The following is a 23,162-nucleotide window of genomic DNA, read 5'->3' as shown; positions in this document are numbered from 1 at the left end:
TCATGAAGACTGGGGGGGGGGGGCTTTCGCCTGAACTTTGGCCTGCCCCTTAAGGCACCCTGGTTCTCTAAAATGAGGAGGAGCCTAGAAGATACGAACAGGAGTCAGGCGCTCATAAGGCCTCAATTCATTTCCAATGCTTATGGAGCAAGTCACACACTAGGAGCTCTCCTTGGTCCTGAAGCAGGCAACATCCCTTGCTCTCTTCCCCTGTGGACTTCTCTGTGATACCAGAACAGGACAAGCAGACAGAAGCCATTGTCCTGTTGATCAGAACCTTCCCTTGACCTAGATGTGGCCCTGTATCAATGGGGAGTGGGAAAATTTAATTGGGGTTGAGCTGGTGAGCAGAGAGTGCAATTCTGCTGGGTGGTGCTTCACAAGTGTCTTCCCTGTGGGGAACATGCTTGCCAAGTTGCAAGCACCCTTCAGTCAGAAGAACTGAGCCTTCCATACAATCCTGCCGGGTGCTCCTTGTGAAGCACCCTGCAGTTAGCAGGACTGAATCCTCTACTCACTAGCTGGTGAGTGTCGGATTCAATCCTACACAGTTTGACTGTGTGCATGTGTTCCCCTGCTGGTAACAGGAGTGCACAATTAAAGCATTGCTCTTTGCAGAGGCTGCCTACCTCACCTTTTTCTCTGCTTGACATTTCACCCCCTGATTTTGCCTGCATAGTTCTGGGAGGCCTGGCACTCTTTGATTTGGTATTTAGCTGCATCTGGTTCATAAGCCAAAGTCATGTCAATAATAATAATAATAATAATAATAATAATAATATACTGCCAATCACAAGGGCTAATGTTGCACACTTACATTCATTTCTCCACTTCAAGAGGGTGCTGAGCCCTTGGCACACATGGTCCCATGGTGCTTAGTAGGCTAGGTGCCAAATTAAATACATGGGGTTCCCATTTTAAGGACCAGAACCACTGACGAAAGACCACACACATAATCATGCCAACCACAGTTTTTACAGTCATCATTTGGAGAGATCTGTGTGGAAGTAAATATAGTTTGAAGCAGAGCTCCAAGATGTACCAATCTTCTTTTGGACCCTCCTTTCTAGCTAGTGTCCACCAGATGATGGATCTCTTTAGACAGCATTCAGACTGCCTGAATCTCATTCCATGATGACTGCAAATAAGTCAGCAGTGCTTTAAAATTCCAGGCTAGCGAGGAGCTTAATACTGCGTAATGGACCCAGACCTACCACTGGTAACGCCAGGGGTGTTTTCAGCTTGTTTCATTTCGTCCCTGTGATTTATTATATTTATTAGGAATCTGCAGATTTTATCCTCCAAGGGGCTGATAAAGCTTCCTGCAGTTGGCATAATGAAGACAATCCGTCCTGGAAGAAGGCTTGATTGTCTAATGACAGCTCCATACGTGTGGAAAAATGAAGTTGTCAATAGGAGTGCCGCTCGCTTTTGCAATGCAGAAATGTTTGCTTCATTGTAATAACAAAAATACCCCCCCCCAGTTATTTCTCAACCCAAATGAGCCTCAACGTGGTCCTGAGGAGTTGATTTTTCCTTACATGCATTGCATTGTTGCTTTGTCTTCCTTTTTTTTGTAAATGAAACTAAGCAAAATCAAAACAATACCTGTTTTCCTCCCCCCCCCCCTTCCAAATCAGCAGAAAGGAAAGAAGAACACGTCAGCAGACCTCCTGCAGCAGCCGAGCGACACTCTCCTGCCCTGGCGCCATCAGCAGAATTCTCATGGGCTGAGGCGGCAAAAGCGAGACTGGGTCATTCCACCGATCAACGTGCCAGAAAATTCGAGAGGACCCTTCCCACAGCAGCTGGTTAGGGTGAGTGGGACGGCTGAATAATGGATACCCATGATTGATTGTCGGTCCGATGGCACCCTGCACATTTCCCAAAGCTTGTTTGAGGTGTCGTTTTCAGAGAGGAAGCTCATTTCTCCAACGCCGAAGGCCAAACTCAGTGCAACTTTAGCAATATACCTGTGCCTTTAAGTGGGTTTTGTTTTTTAACACAGGGATGGGGAACTTATTTCCAGCTCAAGGGCCACGTTCCATTCTGGGCGGCCTTCCAAGAGCCACATGGCAGTGCTGGGAAGGGCCAGAGGCAAAAGTTGGTGGAGCAATGAGTGTGCATTTTTCCTTTGTACAGTAGGCTAGTTTCCTCCATATGGGCAAGTGAAATGCATAATCAGAGTTGAAGGACGCACGCCAGCCTGGAAGAGGGGAACTCAACAAGGATGCAAAGCAGCACCAGTATTGGGTGCTTTTTTGACCTAGGAGTGTCCTGAGGGCCAGATAACGAGACATGGAGGGCCACATTTGTCCCCCTGGCCTGAGGTTCCCCTTCCATAACTTAACACAAATTGCTGCTTCAGGAGGGGTGATCCATATTGTGACACTAGCAAGAGGATGAGGGAGGGGTCTTTAGCTCTCACCCCACACACCTTGCTGTGATCCAGATCAGGGCCATAGCAAAGGGGCCAGCAGTAAAAGCCCCTTTACCCCCATGTCAGGGTCCTGATCCATCAGGCTGGCAATTTGTGTGACAGCATACAGACCTGCACTTAAAGGCACAGCGAGACGTTTAATGTAATATGTAGTTTTGTCGTGAGTCAGGAGATGGCTGGCTGTGTTTTGGAGATAGGCTGTTTGCAATTCCAAGTGGTGTGCCGTATTTTTGTAGATGCTCAGAGCTGTAAGTACCGTTTTATTATTACCATTCTTTGCATTTGTATACAGCTTCTCCACACAGAGACACCCTAAGCAGAACACGTCCCAAGATCAATGGTACAGGAACAGGAACACAGTTGCAGTGAATCTGTAATGCTCTGTTACCCCAGGGAAGCTGTAGCCATTCAGCTGAAGTTCTGCACTCTGATCCAAGGCTAGTGGTTACATGGGGTGGGGGAGAGACACTCTGCACATGCTTAGAGGCATTATGGATTCTGTTATTACCTTACATGCTCCAGAACCAAATCCCATCATGGACTCCTCTTTTTCTTACTTGCTTACTATCCAACCATTTTTATTTTTGATGTTTAATTGTTTTTTTATATGGTGACGACAGTGAACATGACATTTTACACAGTACAAGGGGACAGGCCGTGGCAGAGCCTATGCCTGTGCTGCCCAGGGTGGGCGCACTCCTGAGGGGCGTGGGGTGTGGAGGGTGCCCTCCCTGGCGTACAATAGCCACTTGGGTGCATGGAGAAGTGCAGACACCCTGCAGCCAGGATTGGAGTGAGCTGCCCATGGGGGCAGAGCAAGCCTACAATGCGGACATTCAGCACATCACCCGCCCTTGACTGCCAAATGTCACCCCCCTCAGCAAAGACACCCGGGGTGGTCTGCCCCCACCACATCCCCCTTCCTCCGCCCCTGGAGACAGGTCCCTCCATATAGGCACTTAGAGTTCAAAAGCCAGCATGGTGGAAAAAACAGAAGGAGGGAATGCATGGCTGAAGTAGAAAGCAATATAATAAATAATAATATTTTTATTATTTGTACCCCGCCCATCTGCATTTGTTTCAGTTGATTGTGCTTAGCCATGGTTATAGGCTGCACTGCAGCTCAAGGACTCGTTCCAGGTTAGGAGGAAATGCTCAAGAAGGATGCAAAGTGGTGCAGTGGTGAGGGGTGTTGCCTGGGAAGAGGAGTGTGTGGCTGGGGAGGGTGTATGTGGCCTGGGGAGCGCCATACTCAACCTCAGGCCTGAGGTTTCTCCCAAAGCTTTTGGCCTCCTCTGTTCCTTGCCTTTCATTGTCAGCTGCTCCTCTTTTGCTTAGCTCCTTCGGTTCCCAGAGAGGCATTTGCCAGCTGGCACTCATAGCATTACTCACCCTTGTTAATTGGCCCTGTTTGATGGCTCATCCCAACAAACTTCCCACTAGGTGCATAGTTGTCAAAACTCTGTAACTGGCCATTACCCCCTTCAGCAAGTTAGAAAGTTTGTGATCATTCCATGACATCAGCATCACTAATGGTGTGCTTGGAAATGACAGGCTACAAGCAGAGACTTTTAAGTTATAGTCCAGTTCACTTACAAGAAGATGGCACAGGGAAGTTTGAATGACGCAGAGTACATATGGATATGTTTGCTGTCAGTAGCCAAACAGAAACCCACGCCGTGTATCTTGCATCTACCAGGCTTTCTATTTTGGAAGCAAAAAAACAACCTCCCAAAACAAATATTGTGTAAAACAAATGAAGGAAGAAGTAAAAGCCACCGGCAAACATTTTGTCAAGTTGTCCTCTGGAAGAAAATTGCAACGTAATTGCAAGAAATTTTAGAAAATAATTGGACAAAATGAGGGTGCATCATTTGCATGCCTTGTCAGGAAACAATACTTCCCGAGTCCTTTCCAAGATTAAAATGAATGCTGTCATTACCTGCTCCATACTGATTAGCCATTGCCTCACTAAGCACATGACACTCGGAAGCGAAAAGTGGTTTGTTAAATCCCTCCGAGGTACGCGCAGTCTTGATAACATAAATTACATCTGAAAATGTATACTCTCCTTAACCCAATGCATTTCCTGGATGACACATGAAATATAACTGGGGTGTCTTGAGTGCTAGAGGCCGCCTCACACAGCCTTCTTTCTGCCTTCCCCCATGGCCCCTGGAGAGCCACTGGGACAAAAGATCACATGGCGATGTGGTCATTCCAGGAAGCCCATTTAAAAAGAGACACTGTGAATGTCCTCAAGGAATTCACTGGGAAGGAGGAAAGACCAGGTCACCTCATAAGATAAATAACACCTGACCCACCTCCCTTTTCTAGCCACCCATTTTGGAGGCATGTTTGCGTCACCCCCAAATCCAATCCTACTGAATGGTAAAAACAAACCAAAACAAAAACTCAAAGGTTCCGCACAACATTAGCCAGTGCTGCTTAGAGCTCTACCACCATGGCTCTTCTGCTTTGGTCCACTGCCAGAGGAGGGTCCCCACCAAAGGACACTTTACCCATGGAACCTGACCCTCTCACCCTTCCATCACACAAACCATCTGTAGGGAGGGAGGAAGACCATGAAATCGTCAGTACCTGGCAGTGTCCTGGCAGCTCCCTTAAGCCACATGTAGAAGATGAAAAGGCTGGGCAAGTCAGGCTTCCCTTTCCTAGCAGGCACTGCAGCTATCTAATGGTCAACAAAAGCTCCTAGGAAGCATCCCATGGCTGGAGACCTTGGGCAGCTTCCCACTTTCTGGGTAGGATTGGTGTCTGATCTTGCCAACCATTCCAGTTTGATGCAGTAATAGTCTCTGCTCACCCATGGATTTAAAAAAACACAAAGAAGGGAAATAATTGAACAGGAGCTTATAATGCAATAGCAGTGCCTCCATTTTGGAATGGCTAACATTTGCATTTCCATCTTTGGTGAGTCAGGAACAAGAAGACACTAGGCCTCTTTGGGCATTAGGACCATGTGGAGACAAGTGTTTTAGCCTGTCTTACTTTGTCATCATTCCCATCTCATGGAGCACACCTGTGTTAAGCAAGGGGCTTCCTGGATGTGCAGAGGCTCTCTGGGAAATCTGGAACCCTGGAAAGCCAGAGTTGTGAAATGCGCAGGGAACCTCCATGGATTCTCCTCCTTCGCAAAAGCAGCCTCCATGAGTAGAGGGTGATGGGAATGATGATAGTGGAGGGGTGCAGCTCGTATTGTTCTCCCCACTTCCAATCCCCCCCCCCGCAATGTGTTGTTGTTTTAAGCACTGGATCCTATCTTCCCAAAAGGGCTATTATGATGACAACTTGGGAGTGTGGATTGAAGAATACTCATAGCTGTCAACTTTCAGATTTGAAAATAAGGGACCAGCAGCCTCACCTGTCCCAGAGACAGTCTACGGGATATCTAACAATCCGGGATAGCAGCGGGAAGCAGCGGGAAACAGTGCTGGAATAAGGGAATTTCCTGCAAAAAAAGGGAAGGTTGACAGCTATGAGAATACTGATGAAGGATCTTTAAAAATAAAAATCAGTTTATATAGTTAAATTATCAGTACCCAACTTAAATTTTGAGAAGCTGACACATGCTCAGAGTCTGATTGGAGTACAAGTTGAAATTGTCATGGTTAGTGTAGCGCAGAACTCGTAAACATTCTGCGGGGATTGATCATGCTCACGGTAAGCTATTCTGCATCAGAGAGTTAAGAAAGCAACTACAATTAAGAATTGCCAGCAGTCATTAAGCAATTAAGTTGAGTAATTAATTCTGTAAGGTATGGATTCCATGATTGGCTGATTCTGTCATGTGCGCAGAGGCATTGAAAAAAGTGGCAGCGGAGAATAATCCTTGGGTTGCAGTGGAGCATAATTCTTTAGTTAACCCCTTCTTCCCATAAAATAATTTCCAGTATGCTTTCCACTGTGTAACTAAAACTGCGACCCTCACAGCTACCAAGTCTTAAACGTTCTATTTTCTGCATGTACGAGGCATAAACAGACATAACTAAAGCTGAGAGAGGTAAGCCAAACTCTGTGTGGTCAACACCAGGCAGCTTGATTATACCATAAGCTGCTCTGAGCTAAGTTTCCTAAGGGACCACCTTTGTTCAACAACTGCACCCCACAGATGGAGCACTGCTGAAAGCAGCACACGACCAGGGCCGAATTTACGTATAAGCTAAACAAGCTATAGCTTAGGACCCCACTCTCTTGGAGGGCCCCCCCAAAAAAAATTAAAGAAAAAAACTGGACGTACATTTCCAAAATATAAGATAAAAAACAAATAAAATAAAACCTACATACAGCAACAGTGTTTTGTGTTGTGTAGGCTCCTATGATGTAAGTAATAGGCCCCGCCTGCTAGCCTGATCCCTAAATTATCACTGGTTTGCTCATTTCTATATATAGTGTGCCTACATTCTGCATGTGCAAATGGCTTTAGATACCTATTAGGTCCATAAATTACCATATATCATATATTCAACACAAAAAACAGCGACATTTTGTTGTGGACAAAGGACAGCTGGACATATAAAGGACCCAATTACCTTCAGGGCCTCATCAAACTTAAATCCAGCCCTGCACATGCCCCAGAGGTGGTATGCATAGGGGCTACTAGAAACCAGGCTTTTAGTGTTTCAGCTCCAGCCTCCTGGAATTGGTCGTCAGCTGAAATTAGGCATCATGATGTTAGGTGCCTATTGAATATGTTTCTCTTTCCTTTGAGGTTTGGCCCAGCCATTTATGGAATTTTAATTGCTCATGAACTTTAAATACGGTTTTGCTGTTTTTAGAGCTTCTGGTTTCGGGGAAAGTAGCTCGGGGCTGGTGCGAAGGCTTGGGCTGGTGTGCAGCACATGCCCCGACTCCACATGAAAAGATGCTTCGCCACTGGGTGGGGCAGATGAAAGTGTCTCCTCCCAGTGGTCATTCCTTCTCTGGTCACTGTTGTGGATACACAACCTGACTGCCTGTCTCTAGGCACTGGGGTCATTCGCAAGGGATTCCAACACAGCATGATTAATGCTGCCAGCATTCATGTAATGTCTGCAGACATCTTTGTAATGGTCTGCCAACTGGTTGGTGCCTGAAGCCAGCTCCCTGTAAAGAGATCCTTGAGGATCCTACATTAAAACAGCAAATAAAACAATCCCAAACAAAATACTGCAAAAGAAAATCAGTATAAATTCAAAGCAGCATAATTAAGAGGAAACTAAAACATTACCTTAAAGGTTTCAAAATGAAGCTTTTCACTTGAAGTAAAATAGCATGAGCAAGAACTGTGAACTATCTGACATCAAGTGTAGTTTGACCCATAAAGTGCTACTCTCTTTAATGTACCATTTAGAACAAAATTGTATGTCTTTAGAGACCACCATTCAGTGCTTTTTCAGATCCTCGTGATAATCATCACCCCAGGGTATTCTATTGTCGGAAAGATCTAGGGGAACAGTTCTGATCTGGTTTTGAAGACTCCTGTTTGTCAGGCGTCAGAAACCTTGAATTGATTGTGGCATTGCCTGGAAGTTAAACTACCTGTAGCCCAGGTGTCTCTCTCCAAAGCTTCAATGAGCTTTCCACTTATGCAGTAATTTTATGTATCCATTTATTCTTTACATTTATTTATTCTCTTCATTTATACCATGTTGCTACGGCAACTTACCGCGAGAAGTAAAATAAACAGCTGCTTCCTACTGACCTGTCTTTTCTGGAAGGGACAATCTCTCTGAAGCTCCATTTGCCATTCATGTGCAATGAAATCAGTGTATGCATAAGAAAGAGAGAGAGAGAGAGAGAGAGAGAGAGAGAGAGAGAGAGAGAGAGAGAGAGGAGGTTCAACTGTTATGACTAAGGATGGAGGAGAAATCTGATTCATTTGCAATTAGAAGTGGACCTATCTGATTTCCACTTTGTGAAACAACCCAAGAACTGAAGCACAACCGTTCTTCAAACATCGGACTTCTCCAGATTTTGCAGTGCAGTTCTCCAGTCAAGTGATATGTACAAAAATTCATATGCTGGGGTAAAATGTTCATTAAAATGTATATATTCATGGGGGGGGGGAGGCTATAAAAATGCATTATTGAAGGAGAAATTGCTCTGCAAAAGTTGCAAGTCACATCAAAATGCTAAGGAATCTTTGCTAATGATTTAATTTCACTTTTTGCCAAGTTATGTGGAAATGTAGAGAAGTGGACTTAATATTTTAAAAAGGAGAACCTTGAGCAAACCAAAACTGAGAGAATCCGAGTTATCCCATTCATAAACAACAGCAAGGCACAAACACAGAGAGCATTTTACAGTGTGCTTGAATTTGCCTTCCCTGCAGCTGCCTGCATCCTGTTTCCCATTTTTTTATAGGTCAAACTAATTTGAAATTCATGGGCAAATCTTTTTTTGGCTCCCTCCCCCCATCATCCGGCTTTCTATTGTGAATACAGAAAGTTCCATTTTATGGGAAGTTGATTAGCTGCTTGTCAGTATTTGAGTGAGGCTCCGCCTGAATGAAGTTTCAATCCTTGCCAAGGTGAATAAAGCTGGATGGCGCCCACATAAGCCTGAAGTACAGCCCCCTTTCCAGTTCTGCTGGGATGAGCAGTAATTCTCTGCTCATTAAAGCGTTTCGTTCTTTGGGAAAATATGGTAAACCAAACAAGACGTGCCACGTTATTCTTGCAAACGTATTCAGCCCTCCCTGTCAATTGCAATCCCTCTTCATTCCATGAATTTACTTTCTGAGCCTCAGCTGCATCTGATGTGAGGGTCTTGATGAACCAGTACGCCAAGAATGCAACAGAGGAGAGGCTACGATTCATTTCAGACAGCAACTTTGGGCAGGAAACTCCTTCTCTGACCTATGCACAGTCATTCCAACATGTACATTGTTGTGGTTGTTGTGGATGCGGGTAGTGCTGTGGTCTAAACCACCGAGCCTCTTGGGCTTGCCGATCGAAAGGTCGGCTGTTCGAATCCCCACAATGGAGTGTCCCATTGCTCTGTCCCAGCTCTTGCCAACCTAGCAGTTCGAAAGCACACCAGTGCAAGTAGATAAATAGGTACCACTGGGGTGGGAAGGTAAACAGCATTTTCGTGCACTCTGGCTTCTGTCATGGTGTTCCGTTGTGCCAGAAGCGGTTTAGTCATGCTGGCCACATGACATGGAAAGCTGTCTGCGGACAAACGCCGGCTCCCTTGGCCTGAAAAGCGAGATGAGTGCCATAACCCCATTGTAACCTTTGACTAGACTTAGCCATCCAGGAGTCCTTTAACTTTACTTAACCTGTGGTTGTTGCATTTATATCCCACCTTTTCTCTAAGTAGGCATATAAGGTGGCATACATAGTTTTCCCCTCCCCATTTTATCTTCACAACAACCCTTTGATGTATGTCAAGCTGAGAGTGAATGAGTGGCCCGAGAGCACCCAGTGAGTTCCTGGCTGAGTGGGCATTTGAACCCTGGTCTCCTAGCTCCTAATCCAACACTCTGGCCATACAGAGCCTGCTGTGCCTTTAAATGTATGCAAAAGGCATTAACGTGGGGTGGAAATATGAAACATTCCACCCTGCCAATCCACTCTAGAGATCATGATGACGATGACGATGATGAAGATGTATATGCTGCCCTTCGTTACAAGAATTCAGGTGGTTCACAAAATAAAATACAGGATAAAAACAAGTAAGTCATTAAAAACAAAACAGCAAAACAATAACCTGCCCCTCCTTCCCACAAACACATTTAAAAGGCTGTAGAATATTCATCAGACAAAGACCTGGTTGAAGAGGAATGTTTTCACCTGACACCTAAAAATATATAATGTGTTGTGAACACAGATTTAAAACCGAGCTCTAGAAATGCAGTAAGTGTGAACACAGCCCAGGAATCCAAGCGCAGTGTTCTACCAACAAGTCCTGTCAATGGAAGGATTTCTGTTTAAACAGAAGAACATAAGAAGAGCCTATTGGATCAGGCCAATGGGCCATATAGTTCAGTATCCTGTCCTCACAGTGACAAACCAGATGCATGTGGGAAACAGGCGAGCAGGACCCTAGCACAAGAGCATTCTCCCCTCCTGTGGTTTCCAGTAACTGATAACCATAGCAGCTTCTGTCCATCTGGAATGTCTCGCTTAAAATGGGACACTTGGGGAGGTATATAAAGGTAAAGGGACCCCTGACCATTAGGTCCAGTCGTGACCGACTCTGGGGTTGTGGCGCTCATCTTGCTTTATTGGCCAAGGGAGCCGCCGTACAGCTTCTAGGTCATGTGGCCAGCATGACTAAGCCACTTCTGGCAAACCAGAGCAGCGCACAGAAATGCCATTTACCTTCTCGCCGGAGTGGTACCTATTTATCTACTTGCACTTTGATGTGCTTTCGAACTGCTAGGTTGGCAGGAGCAGGGACAGAGCAACGGGAGCTCACCCCATCGCGGGGATTTGAACCGCCGACCTTCTGATCGGCAAGTCCTAGGCTCTGTGGTTTAACCCACAGCGCCACCCGCGTCCCTCAAGAAGGCATATAGTAGCCATCAATTGCCCTCTTCTCTGTGCACAGTGAGACTTCTTCCCTTCCCTTTCCTCTGTTCCTTGCATAACCCCATGCCCTACCATAATTGCTCCAAAGGGTTGAAGTAACCTTTCCAACAGGTGTGGGGAGCATCTGGGGGGAGAAGGAGGAGGAGAATGTTCCATTGCTCCGACAAAAATCCATGCTTCAATGGAATGTCCATGTTGGACTCCTCCCTAAGCACTTACTTTCTATGCTATTTTATTGCTTTTGACAGTCTGCCCATTCGCATACCTGTTTCTCTTTGCCTCGAGCAGAACCATTTGGTTCAAGCAAAGAAAGTCAAAGGAAACTTGAGCCCACCTCTGCTTGGCTACGAACGTTCCAGCATCTCTTTGAACATCCTTGAAACAACTGCCTAGGAAAAAAAGAGAGGTGGAATTATCAATCACAAGCCCAGTGTTCTCAATGTATCTTGCTGTTTGGAACTTAACATTTCAGTATCCATTAACCTCTAACTGTATGAGGGGAAAAACAACAGATGGTATTTGCCTGCAGTCAAGCGATGTTTGTTGAGTGAAGGCCCAGCAAGTGTTCCTTTAAAAGGTAATAAAGGACCTTTCTTTTTACTAAGGAAATGCTGGACAAAGGCACAACAAAAGCAGCCCACCTATAATTTTCTGTCGCCGGTCAAAATGAATAGGAAAGTCCTTCTCTCTCTCAGGCTCAGTTCTAGGCTGCATGCATCCCATTCAATTGAAGCGCATTTAAAGTGCAGGGCTTCTTCCAAGAAACCTGGAAATGGTATAGTTTCACCTTTGCAGAACTACAATTCCCAGCACCATTGACAAACTGAAGTTCCCAGGTTTCTTTGCATCTGCAGGTGCTGCGGTGAATGGTCTAGATCAGTGTCTTGTTTCTGTAATGGACTGGAGGAGAGCCAATTAATGGAAGCTTAATGCAGATAAGAAGGGACACAGGTGGCGCTGTGGGTTAAACCACTGAGCCTCTTGGGCTTGCCGATCAGAAGGTTGGCGGTTCGAATCCCCGCAATGGGGTGAGCTCCTGTTGTTCGGTCCCTGCTCCTGCCAACCTAGCAGTTCAAAAGCACGTCAAAAAGTAGAGAAATAGGTACCGCTCTGGCGGGAAGGTAAACGGTATTTCCGTGTGCTGCTCTGGTTCGTCAGAAGCGGCTTAGTCATGCTGGCCACATGACCCGGAAGCTGTACGCCAGCTCCCTTGGCCAATAAAGCGAGATAAGCGCCACAACCCCAGAGTCAGCCACAACTGAACCAAATAGTCAGAGGTCCCTTTACCCCTTTACCTTTAATGCAGATAAGACAGTTAGTGAATCTTTTTAGACTGGATGGATTAAATGTGGCCTGCTCTGGATGGAGTTACACTTCCTCTGAAGAAGTAGATACATAGCTTACTGTCCCAGTTAAACCCCTATCCAGACAGAAAAAGCCTAATTTCCATGGTCTACACTTTAGTAGCTTCTAGGCTGGATTACTGCAATGCATTATATGGGTGGCTGCTTTCGAAAGTGGTTCAAAAGCAGCCACGCAGGTGGTGCAGAATTGAGCAGCCAGATCGTTGACCAGGGCATGGCAGTTCAAACACAGAACACCAATTCTGGCATGACCTACCCTGGCTACCAGTTAGTTTCTGGGCTCAAATCAAATTGCTCATTTTGACCTATAAAGACTGCTGCGGCTTATCACCCCGATATCTCAAAGACCACCTCTCCCCACGTGAACTGACCCAGACCCTGCAATTGTCATCTGAGACCCTTCTTCATGCGCCACCTCCACAAGAGGTCCAGAAGGCGGCAACATGAGAACGGGCCTTTTCGGTGGTGGCACCCTGCTTGTGGAATGTTCTCCCCATGCTTAGTACCATCTTTATCTATTTCAAGGTGCCAGGTAAAAACATGTCTCTTTACCTGGGATTTTGGTCCTTGATTTGAAAGGTTTCAGGTAGTTGTGGCCTCTTTTAGTAGGGTAGGATCTGTATTTTATCTACATCAACGTATTTCACAGTTTTTATTGGTTTTGTTTACTACAACTGGCTTTAATATTTATACTGTTTTGGCAAGCCACTTTGGGTCATGACGGAGGGGAAAGAGACATTATCTTTATCACTCCACCACCAAAAAGTTCCTTTTCCCAGTGGCCACCAGTTGCTTGTCATTGGATGTAGCATCCAGAGAGGGGCCTCCAAAGATGTTCTCCCCCTGCAGTTCTTGTACTAAATAAATAAATGGAAATAATCATCTCCAAGAAACGTCCAATGCTTGAGTGGCTTCTCAGCTGAATGTTACATGCAGGTGCAGATTCCAAGAATACCATTAGCATCATTCAAGATACTGCTTTAGACATACTCTTTCATTACACTTGGTGCCCTGTGGCTTCCTCCTTGTTCCTTACCATGAGCAAAATAAAATAATAATTGTTGTTGTTTAGTCGTTTAGTCATGTCCGACTCTTCGTGACCCCATGGATCAGAGCACGCCAGGCATTCTTGTCTTCCACTGCCTCCCGCAGTTTGGGCACACTCATGTTTGTAGCTTCAAGAACACTGTCCAACCATCTCGTCCTCTGTCATCCCCTTCTTCTTGTGCCCTCCATCTTTCGCAACATCAGGGTCTTTTCCAGGGAGTCTTCTCTTCTCATGAGGTGGCCAAAGTATTGGAGCCTCAGCTTCACGATCTGTCCTTCCAGTGGGCTGATTTTAGATCTAGATGCTGTCTAGGTTTGTCATTGATAATAATAATAATAATAATAATAATAATAATAATAATAATAATAATAATAATAATTTAGATTTTTATATTGTCCTTAATTATATAAGATCTCAGGGCAGTACACAGAATAAAATGCAGGATAAAAACAAAGCAAATAAGTAAAACAAAACAGCAGAACATTAATGCCCCCCTTCCCACAAACACATTTAAAAGTCTGCAGAATATTAATCAGCCAAAGGCCTGGTTGAAGAGGAACTTTTTCGCTTGGTGCCTACAAATATACAATAAAGGCACCAGGCGAAACCACAAGTCTACCAATATCAGTGTCTAATCCTAAGAGAATTCTTAGGGTATTCAAATCTATGCATTCAGAGGAGAGGGATGTTGTTGTTCTTTAAAAAGCATGCCAACATCATATATAACATAGCATCATCTGTAATAGACTGTTAAGCCACAGAGGAAAAACAATGCAACGTCTTGGCTAAGTCCTAAGGTTCATCAGCTGCTGATATCTTGTCACAGAAGAGGCTATCAAAGTGTGCATCTTGAAAATCCCCCGGCTAAAGCAGAGCTTAACTCTTGTCATTGAGCCAAAGGATGAATCAAACAAGGCATTCTCCGTGTGGAAATCTTGGCTTTCCCAACAAATAGCATGGGATTTCTCAGTAACGTTTTAGAGAAAATCCTCTGTTCTTCAAAGAGTAATGTTGCATGCATCATGTTTCAGGTCAGTCAGGCTGAAGGCACAGAAAGTTTTTGGCATGTGGATTTTTCTGAAGGTGGATTGGGGAGAGAGGAGAAATTAAGTTTGGTTTGTATCTTAATGCAAACCTACCAAAATTATAGTTTGCAAACCAATTCGCAAACTGAAATCCTTCAACATTTGCTCCCCACAACCAAAGGAGGCTCACAATAAAACATATATTAGAGATATGTGTGCACAGAAAGTCATAGATTAGCAGAAACCAATGTTTAAAAAATGCATTGCAAGAGGGTAAATAGCTTAGAAATGAACATGTTGGGGAAAATTGTATGTGCATCTATTAGAAGAAATATGCATGAAAATGCATACAAATTTTCTGCAGACGTTTGTAAAAAACTGCAAAATATAAATAAATTGCAAAGTGATTCAGAGATGGAGTGAACTGAGGCAAGACTGGGGAAAAGTAGAAACTGAAATTGACAAATATGTCCATCCTTGTTGAATGTAGGCCTTTTAAGACTAATTTTTTAAACTTATTTTTTAGACACCTCTGTGTACCTAGCATGCAGCAAATGTGCGCTGTTGCTATGGCTGCCAGTAAAAGCTTTTCCTAAGCTAATGGCCAATTAAGAAAAATTGTCCAGAATACCTGTTTTATCACGTGCATGTCAGTGCTGCGCTTTCTCTCAAACTAATGGACAATTAAGAGAAATAACTGCTTGACAATATAGATTTATTAATGCGGAGTCAAAATTAGTGATGTGGAAAAGCAACCTCCCACTCACAAAACACACACACACATCCCAGCTTGTATTAAAAAAAAATAATCGTGCTTTTCATGTGTTGCCTTAAAATGCTTGGAAAAAATCTAAAGGGCTGTTTTTCTCCTGAGCATTTGAAAAGGAGGGTGGGGAGGGGAAAACCTCCAAGGTTTTCTACCACCTTCCCTCTCCCTTGGTAAAAAAAGTAAAAGGTTAAGGTAAAGGTAAAGGTACCCCTGCCCGTACGGGCCAGTCTTGACAGACTCTGGGGTTGTGCGCCCATCTCACTCAAGAGGCCAGGGGCCAGCGCTGTCCGAAGACACTTCCGGGTCACGTGGCCAGCGTGACATCGCTGCTCTGGCGAGCCAGAGCTGCACGCGGAAACGCCGTTTACCTTCCCGCTAGAAAGCGGTCCCTATTTATCTACTTGCACCCGAGGGTGCTTTCAAACTGCTAGGTTGGCAGGCGCTGGGACCGAAAGACGGGAGCGCACCCCGCCGCGGGGATTCGAACCGCGACCTTTCGATCGGCAAGCCCTAGGCGCTGAGGCTTTTACCCACAGCACCACCCGCGTCCCAAGTAAAAGGTTAAGTCCAGTCAAAGATGACTGTGGGATTGCGGCGCTCATCTTGCTTTCAGGCCGAGGGAGCCAGCGTTTGCCCTCAATAGTTTCATCATATAGGGAAAGGTAAAGGGACCCCTAACCATTAGGTCCAGTCATGACCGACTGTGGGATTGCGGTGCTCATCTCGCTTTATTGGCCAAGGGAGCCGGCGTTTGTCTGCAGACAGCTTCCGGGTCATGTGGCCAGCATGACTAAGCTGCTTCTGGTGAACCAGAGCAGCACACGGAAACGCCGTTTACCTTCCCACCGGAGCGGTACCTATTTATCTACTTGCAATTTGATGTGCTTTCGAACTGCTAGGTTGGCAGGAGCAGGGACCAAGCAATGGGAGCTCACCCCATCACAGGGATTCGAACCGCCGACCTTCTGATTGGCAAGTCCTAGGCTCTGTGGTTTAGACCATAGCGCCACCCGCGTCCCTGTCTCATCATATAGCCAAATCCAATTGGCTTCACAGCCCAGTTCCAAGTTTTGGTGGGTCCCAGACAAACTGCTCTCAGTGGTCCCCCCATGGGACAATTGGTTGTGGCTTCCAATAACAAAGGAAGTTAAAATGGAACAAAATGCTTTGAAACCCAAGGTTTGGTCCAGCATTTTGCATGGTGGACAGGACTGCAGGAGTGTGTGGTTGCTTAAGATTGCAGAGTGGTTATTGTATATATATATATAAAAGTGTAAAGTTTCCAGAAACTGATAATATTGTTAGCAGTACCTAATGCACATTGCGGTATACGACTTGATGATGCAACCTGGACCCAACACCACGGTGATTAAGGTTATGCTTGTTTTGTCAGTCACAGGTAATTGAAGCTTCAATCTCAGCTTCTACAGCAAAGAATTGCACCAAGAACTCTTTCTTTCTTATCAGCACAAAATGTACAAAACTCCTGCATAAATTAATGGGGAAGAGAGGGAGAAAGAGAAATGACTCATCTATCTGCAATGTGCTTGCGATAAGTCCCATTTCCTGGGAACAACTAGGGACAAAAAGCTAGGCTGGAACAGGTGTGAATTTAGGTCTCTGGGCCTGATCCCTGTCACTGGGGCAGGATTCGTTTTGCCAAAAGCATCTTAAGAAAACAAGCATAGAACATCAGTTCTCATGGAGTAGATTTACAGTGGTACCTTGTATTGGTTCTCAACGCCTTGGTACTCAAACAATTCGAAACCCAAACACTGCAAACCCGGAAGCAAGTGTTCCAGTTTGCGAACTTTTTCCAGAAGCCGAATGTGCTCCGTTTAGAGTGTTACACTTCCATTTTGAGTGTTACACTGAAGTTTGTCTGTTTTTGCTATTTATTTTGAGTTTTTGTTTTTGCGGCTCTTTTTTGCGACTGTGTGGAACCCAGCTACTGATTGATGAATTGTGTGACTGCAGTACATTGTTTATTGCTTTCATTTTATGGATCAATGGTCTCGTTAGAGAGTAAAATTCATGTTAAATTGCTGTTTTAGGGGTTGTTTTTAAAAGTCTGGAACGGATTAATCCATTTTGCATTGATTTCTATGGGAAAGTGCACCTTGGTTTTGGAACGCTTTGGTTTTGGAACAGACTTCTGGAACGGATTAAGTTTGAGAACCAAGGGCAGGGGTTCTGTATATAGATCAAAGAACGTTAGTAAATAAATATTAAGGATGAAGAAATCATTATTGTTTATGTCATCCCCAGTTGGTTTGTGGATGTGATCCAAGATGACCAGAAAGTGTCAATGGAAGTGACCACAGCATTGCCAGAGAGAGAGCAGGTTTCGAAACCTGAGCTTTGTACAAGTCAAAAGTGATCAGCCTTCCTAGGAGCAGTGTCTAAAATATTTTTTAAAAAATAAATTATAATTTTCACTGTTACAAATTTTTCACATTCACCAAAAAACAATATATAAGTCATTGACTTCCCTTACCCCTTTCCATGGTTCATTCTAGTTGACAGAGTCATAGAATCTTAGAGTTCGAAGGGACCCCGGGGGTCATCTAGTCCAACTCTCAGCAATACCGGAATCTCAGCTAAAGCATCCATGACAGATGGCCATCCAACCTTTGCTTAAAAACCTCCAAGGAAGGAGAGTCCATCACCTCTTGTGGGAGTCTGTTCCACTGCTGAACTGCTCTGTCAGTTATCCAGTACTGCTGCATATTTTGATTATTCATTTTATCCCAGCTTAATTTATACTGCTGAATTTAATCTAATCCTACCATTTTAACCTGTTGTCAGGGAACTGCCATCGGAGCTAGAGGCGGAGGGAAGGCTCCAGAGGGATGCCGGAGAGGGTCCCAGTAGGGAGAGAGGCAGCGCATCTGCTGGGGAAGGAAATCAGCGTAACACCAGTGGAGAAGGGGGGCAGATGGGGGAATCGGAGAGGAGGCTCCAAGACTCCTCGCAGGAGACCAGCGGGGAGAGCACGGGTCCTCCGCTGCCCACACCCTCCCTGCGCAGAAGACTTCTGCACAGGGAGAGTAGGAGGAGACTTGGCGTCAAAGAACTTCTTTGCTGGAAAAAGTTCAAGAAACGCCCACTGACGGATTCTGCCAGCGACTGAGACAGCCACGAAGTGAGAGGCTGTCCAGACAGAAAGGGTTCAACCAGGTAACCTAGCCAGGAGTGGCGGCAACTTACGCACGAGCAACCCCTAGAACCATTACACCTGTTTACAACAATTCTTCAAATATTCTAAAAACATTTTCCGATCTTCCTAAAATGCTTTTTTTCTTCTCAGTTTCTTATTCTAGTGGTTAAGCTTGCCAATCTGGCGTATTTCTCCCTTGTTGGTACTGTTCCCTCCCTCCATTTCTGAGCGTATACCACTCAAGCTGCCATAGTTGTGCAAAGAAACAAATTCTTTTGATCCCTGGGGACACCTTACTTGATTATTCCTAAGAGAAGAGCTAAAATAATTTCTAACAATCCTCCATTTAACAATGTGGCCAGCTTGAAACACATCAGAATTTGGAATCTTTCTTTTTTATTAGTATTGTAAAGCACACCCACACATGAAATTCATTGTCACAAGATATGATAACCGACTTAGATGGTTTCAACAGAGAGAACAAATGTATGGCATTCAAGAACACAAGAAACTGCCTTATGATGTCACAGAACTGGTCCATCTAGTTCAGCATTGTCTACAGCAGGGATGTCCAACAGGTAGATTGTGATCTACTGGTAGATCGTGGGGGGGGGGTGTCAGTGGTAGATCACGGATCCCTCACTCAAAAAAACCCACAACAACTCAACAACTTTGGCTCCCTAAAAAAGCTCAACAACTTTGGTAGATTACTGCCAGTTTCTTTATAGTGTGGGGTAGATCTCAGTCTCTTGAAAGCTGGACATTCCTGGTCTACAATAGCTGGCAGCAGCTCTCGGGAGCTTCAGATGGAGAGTGGAATTTATCCCCAAGGTTGTACCAGGACAAGCGCTTTGCCCTTTGAAGAAGAAGAAGAGTTTGGATTTAATATCCCACTTTATCAATACCTTAAGGAGTCTCAAAGCGGCTAACAATCTCCTTTCCCTTCCTCCCCCACAATGAACACTCTGTGAGGTGAATGAGGCTGAGAGACTTCAGAGAAGTGTGACTAGCTCAAGGTCACTCAGCAGCTACATGTGGAGGAGCGGGGAATCAAACCCGGTTCACCAGATTACGAGTCCACTGCTCTTAACCATTACACCACACTTCCCCATCTTCTCCACAACCTCTCTGTAGGAGTGCATGAAGGGAGGAGAGGGGGAAGCCGCATTGTGCAAGTGCTCTAAATGACCTTGGCCCAATATACTCAAAGGAGCGTCTCCACTCCCATCATTCAGTCCGCACACTGAGGTCCAGCACCGAGGGCCTTCTGGCGGTTCCTTCATTGCAAGAAGTGAGGGAACCAGGCAGAGGGCCTTCTCAGTAGTTGCACCTTCCTTGTGGAATGCCCTCCCACCAGATGTCAAAAAAAATGAAAAACTATCTGACTTTTAGAAGACATCTGAAGGCAGCCCTGTTTAGGGAAACTTGTAATATTTGATGAATTATTGTATTTAATTTTAATTTGGAGCCGCCCAGAGTGGCTGGGGAGGCCCGGCCAGATGGGCGGGGTATAAATAAATTATTATTATTATTATTATTATTATTATTATTATTATTACTCTTGCACAGGACTTCTGGTGACGAGACCAACTAGTTGGATCCAGTTAGTTGAGTCTTTTCCAGTCCTTCCTGGCGATGTCAGAGATTAAATCTGGGGCTTTCTGCACATCCAGCAATTGCTGGATATATTGCTTTTCCACAAATACGTCAGTGTCATGATTGCTGATATTTGAACCCCTTGCGGACATGGATTCTTCCAGTTTTTTCCCCACCCGCGAGCAAATTACCACCCTGAAATCTGCTAAGAGCTCTTTCAAACAAAAGACGATCAGCAACAGAACTCCACTGCTGCTGTTTACTGGACATTAGACATACGTACTTTGCACTATGGAATGAATAATGCATCCGCCGTTTGAATTCCTCTTAACAATAGCATTCAGGACTATATTATAATTATACCTATTGTACTTCCTTGTATTCAGACCTATGGGGATTTTGTGCTGTCCTTGCTGCAGCCAGTGGGACTGAAAAGAAAAACGTCGTTTAATGATTTCAGCTGTCTCAGACTCTATCATTTAATCAATCATCTGAAATAAATTTTAGCCCCTTTTGTATTTAGAATTCTCTTGTCTGAGCAAGGGGGGGGGGAAATGTTCCTCTTTTCCTGAATTGCTTTAATAGCTATATTTATGCAGTTGAAAGTTCCCCAAGAACCGCAAGTGGAACCAAATTGCCGAGAATGCCTCGATAATTTATCGGAGAATATTCAATTAGAATTTATTAATATTTTAGATTTCCATCATTAATTTAATCTTCAGAGATTTAATTTAGCCCTTCAATTGCTGCAGCGCTGTGCGTGGGCAGAGTGTGAGCTCTTAAAACACCTGCCACAAACGGGTGCCTCTCTCCGCTTCCTTTTCCGTGGCACAAATTGCTTCTTCGCTAGCACTGAATTCATGGCAGAAGGAGACTGAATCCTTCTTTGCTGCGTCTCTCTTACTGAGAAAAGGTTCTGGGAAGAAGCAATATGGAGAGAATAATAATAATAATAATAATAAATTTTATTTATACCCCGCCCTCCCTGGCCAGAGCCAGGCTCAGGGCAGCTTACACCAGTAAAATCACAGTAAAAACATAATGGGGGGGGGGACCAATTTAAAATACAGGTTAAAATGCAGCCTTATTTAAAAAGATGCTGATAAGCTGGGAGCCAGCGTGGTGTAGTGGTTAAGAGCAGTGGACTCGTAATCTGGTGAACCAGGTTCGATTCCCCGCTCTTCCACATGCAGCTGCTGGGTGACCTTGGGCCAGTCACACTTCTCTGAAGTCTCTCAGCCTCATTCACCTCACAGAGTGTTTGTTGTGGGGGAGGAAGGGAAAGGAGAATGTCAGCCGCTTTGAGACTCCTTAGGGTAGTGATAAAGCGGGATATCAAATAAAAATTAAAAAAAATCAAGACCATAAGGGGAGGGAAATATAAGGGTCAGACTGAGTCCAAACCAAAGGCCAGGCGGAACAGCTGTGTCTTGCAGGCCCTGCGGAAAGATGTCAAGTCCCGCAGGGCCCTAGTCTCTTGTGACAGAGCGTTCCACCAAGTCGGGGCCAGTACTGAAAAGGCCCTGTCCCTAGTTGAGACCAATCTAATCACCTCGAGCAAATAATAAGAAAAGCCTAGGGGGCTTGCATGCGGGGGGGGGGGGGATCCTCAGCTTCAATCCTGGCATCTCCAGCTGGTGCTTGGAAAGAGCTGCTGCCAAGTCAATGTAGACACATACTGAATTAGATGAACCATGGGTCCAACTTGGTCTAAAAGGGAGGACCACATCTCAGGGGAGAGGTGGATTTCAGGGGGGGAGGGAGGAATATTTCACCTGCACTGGGTGCCAAGCCAAGAGGGCACTGCAGGGGGTGCCGCAACAATAACAAACAACAGAAGGCGAGAGGCGGGGGTGGCACTGAACTGAGCAGACAAGTAGGGTAGTTTTTTAATTTTTAAAAAAAGCAAAAAATGGGCATCATCATCATCATACCTCTTTCCATATGAACCTGCCCATACCCTGAGACCATCTTCTGAGGCCTTCCTACATGTGCCGCCTCCTTGAGAGGTCCAGAGGGTGGCAACACGAGAACAGGGCCTTCTCTGCAGTGGCTCCCTGCCTTTCAAATGTTCTCCCCAGGAAAGTTTGCCTGGCGCCTTCATTATACACCTTTAGGCGCCAGGCAAAATGTTCCTTTTTAACCAGGCCTTTGGTTGATCTGATTTACATCCTATGCCCTTTTAAAATGTGTGTGTTTTTTGTGAAGGGTGGGTTATTGGGTTGTTGTTTTAATTTTTATTATGTATTTTGTGGTTTTATATCTTGATTTTATTCTGTAAACTGCCCTGAGACCCCTGGGTATAGGGCGGTATATAAATAATAATAATAATAGTACCACCTTACATTTTTAAGGAAAAATTCTCAAAGCTATCTCCAACCTACATAAAAACATCAAACGACTCAATCCAGAATGAAACATTACTGAGGAAAGTCAAATATAAAGTATGCATTCAAAGCAACAATCATTAGCAGGAAACTAAAATTATCTTAAAAGATTCCAAAAGTAAAATATTACAAAGGAGGTCATCAACATAATGCACATTTAAGTTAACAAAAAAAACACAATCCTTTTATCTTAAACATTTCAAAAGAAAACATTACTAAAGGAAGTCAAATACTAAATGGACATTTAAAACATCACAATCAGAGAGAGAATACGCATTATAAACATAGAACATATCAGCTGCTGTTGCAGACATTGGTATTCATGCTGGGTGGTGGCTATAGAAGCTCAAGCTCGATGACCTTGGTCTGCACTAAGAGATAGGTAAAAAAAGGTAAAGGATCCCTGGACGGTTAAGTCCAGTCAAAGGCGACTATGGGGTTGCGACGCTCATCTCGCTTTCAGGCCAAGGGAACCGGCAATCATCCACAGACAGCTTTCCGGGTCATGTGACCAGCATTACTAAACCGTTTCTGATGTAACAAAACACCATGACGGGAACCAGAGCGCATGGAAATGCCGTTTACCTTCCCGCCACAGTGGTATCTATTTATCTACTCATGCCGGTATGCTTTCAAACTGCTAGGTTGGCAGGAGCTGAGGCAGAGCAACGGGAGCTCACCCCGTCATGGGGATTCAAACTGCCGACCTTCCGACTGGCGAGTCCAAGAGGCTCAGGGGTTTAGACCACAGTGCCACCCGTGTCCCTAAAAGATAGCTCAGGTGGTCTCTGGCCTCTGGCCTCAGCAGCCCCAGAGTTATTTGCTGTTGTTTA

General features: G+C 44.9%; 1 protein-coding gene across 8 annotated transcripts in view; it reads left to right on the top strand.

Moving 5' to 3' along the window:
* The window catches only part of CDH4 (cadherin 4), a 794,671-nt gene that overhangs the window by 501,299 nt on the left and 270,210 nt on the right, over positions 1-23,162 (top strand). For 5 of the 8 annotated variants that reach the window (XM_081916749.1, XM_081916747.1, XM_081916744.1 and 2 more), the window contains one exon: positions 1,641-1,817. In XM_081916749.1, coding sequence (XP_081772875.1) covers positions 1,641-1,817 — 177 coding nt within the window. The remainder of the gene's footprint in view (positions 1-1,640; positions 1,818-23,162) is intronic. The other 3 variants (XM_081916750.1, XM_081916748.1, XM_081916745.1) reach the window with 1 other exon arrangement.

This window comes from Podarcis melisellensis (genome assembly GCF_964234715.1).
Source record: "Podarcis melisellensis genome assembly, chromosome: 6".
Lineage (NCBI taxonomy): Eukaryota > Metazoa > Chordata > Lepidosauria > Squamata > Lacertidae > Podarcis > Podarcis melisellensis.
This window is presented reverse-complemented; position numbering and strand designations above follow the sequence as displayed.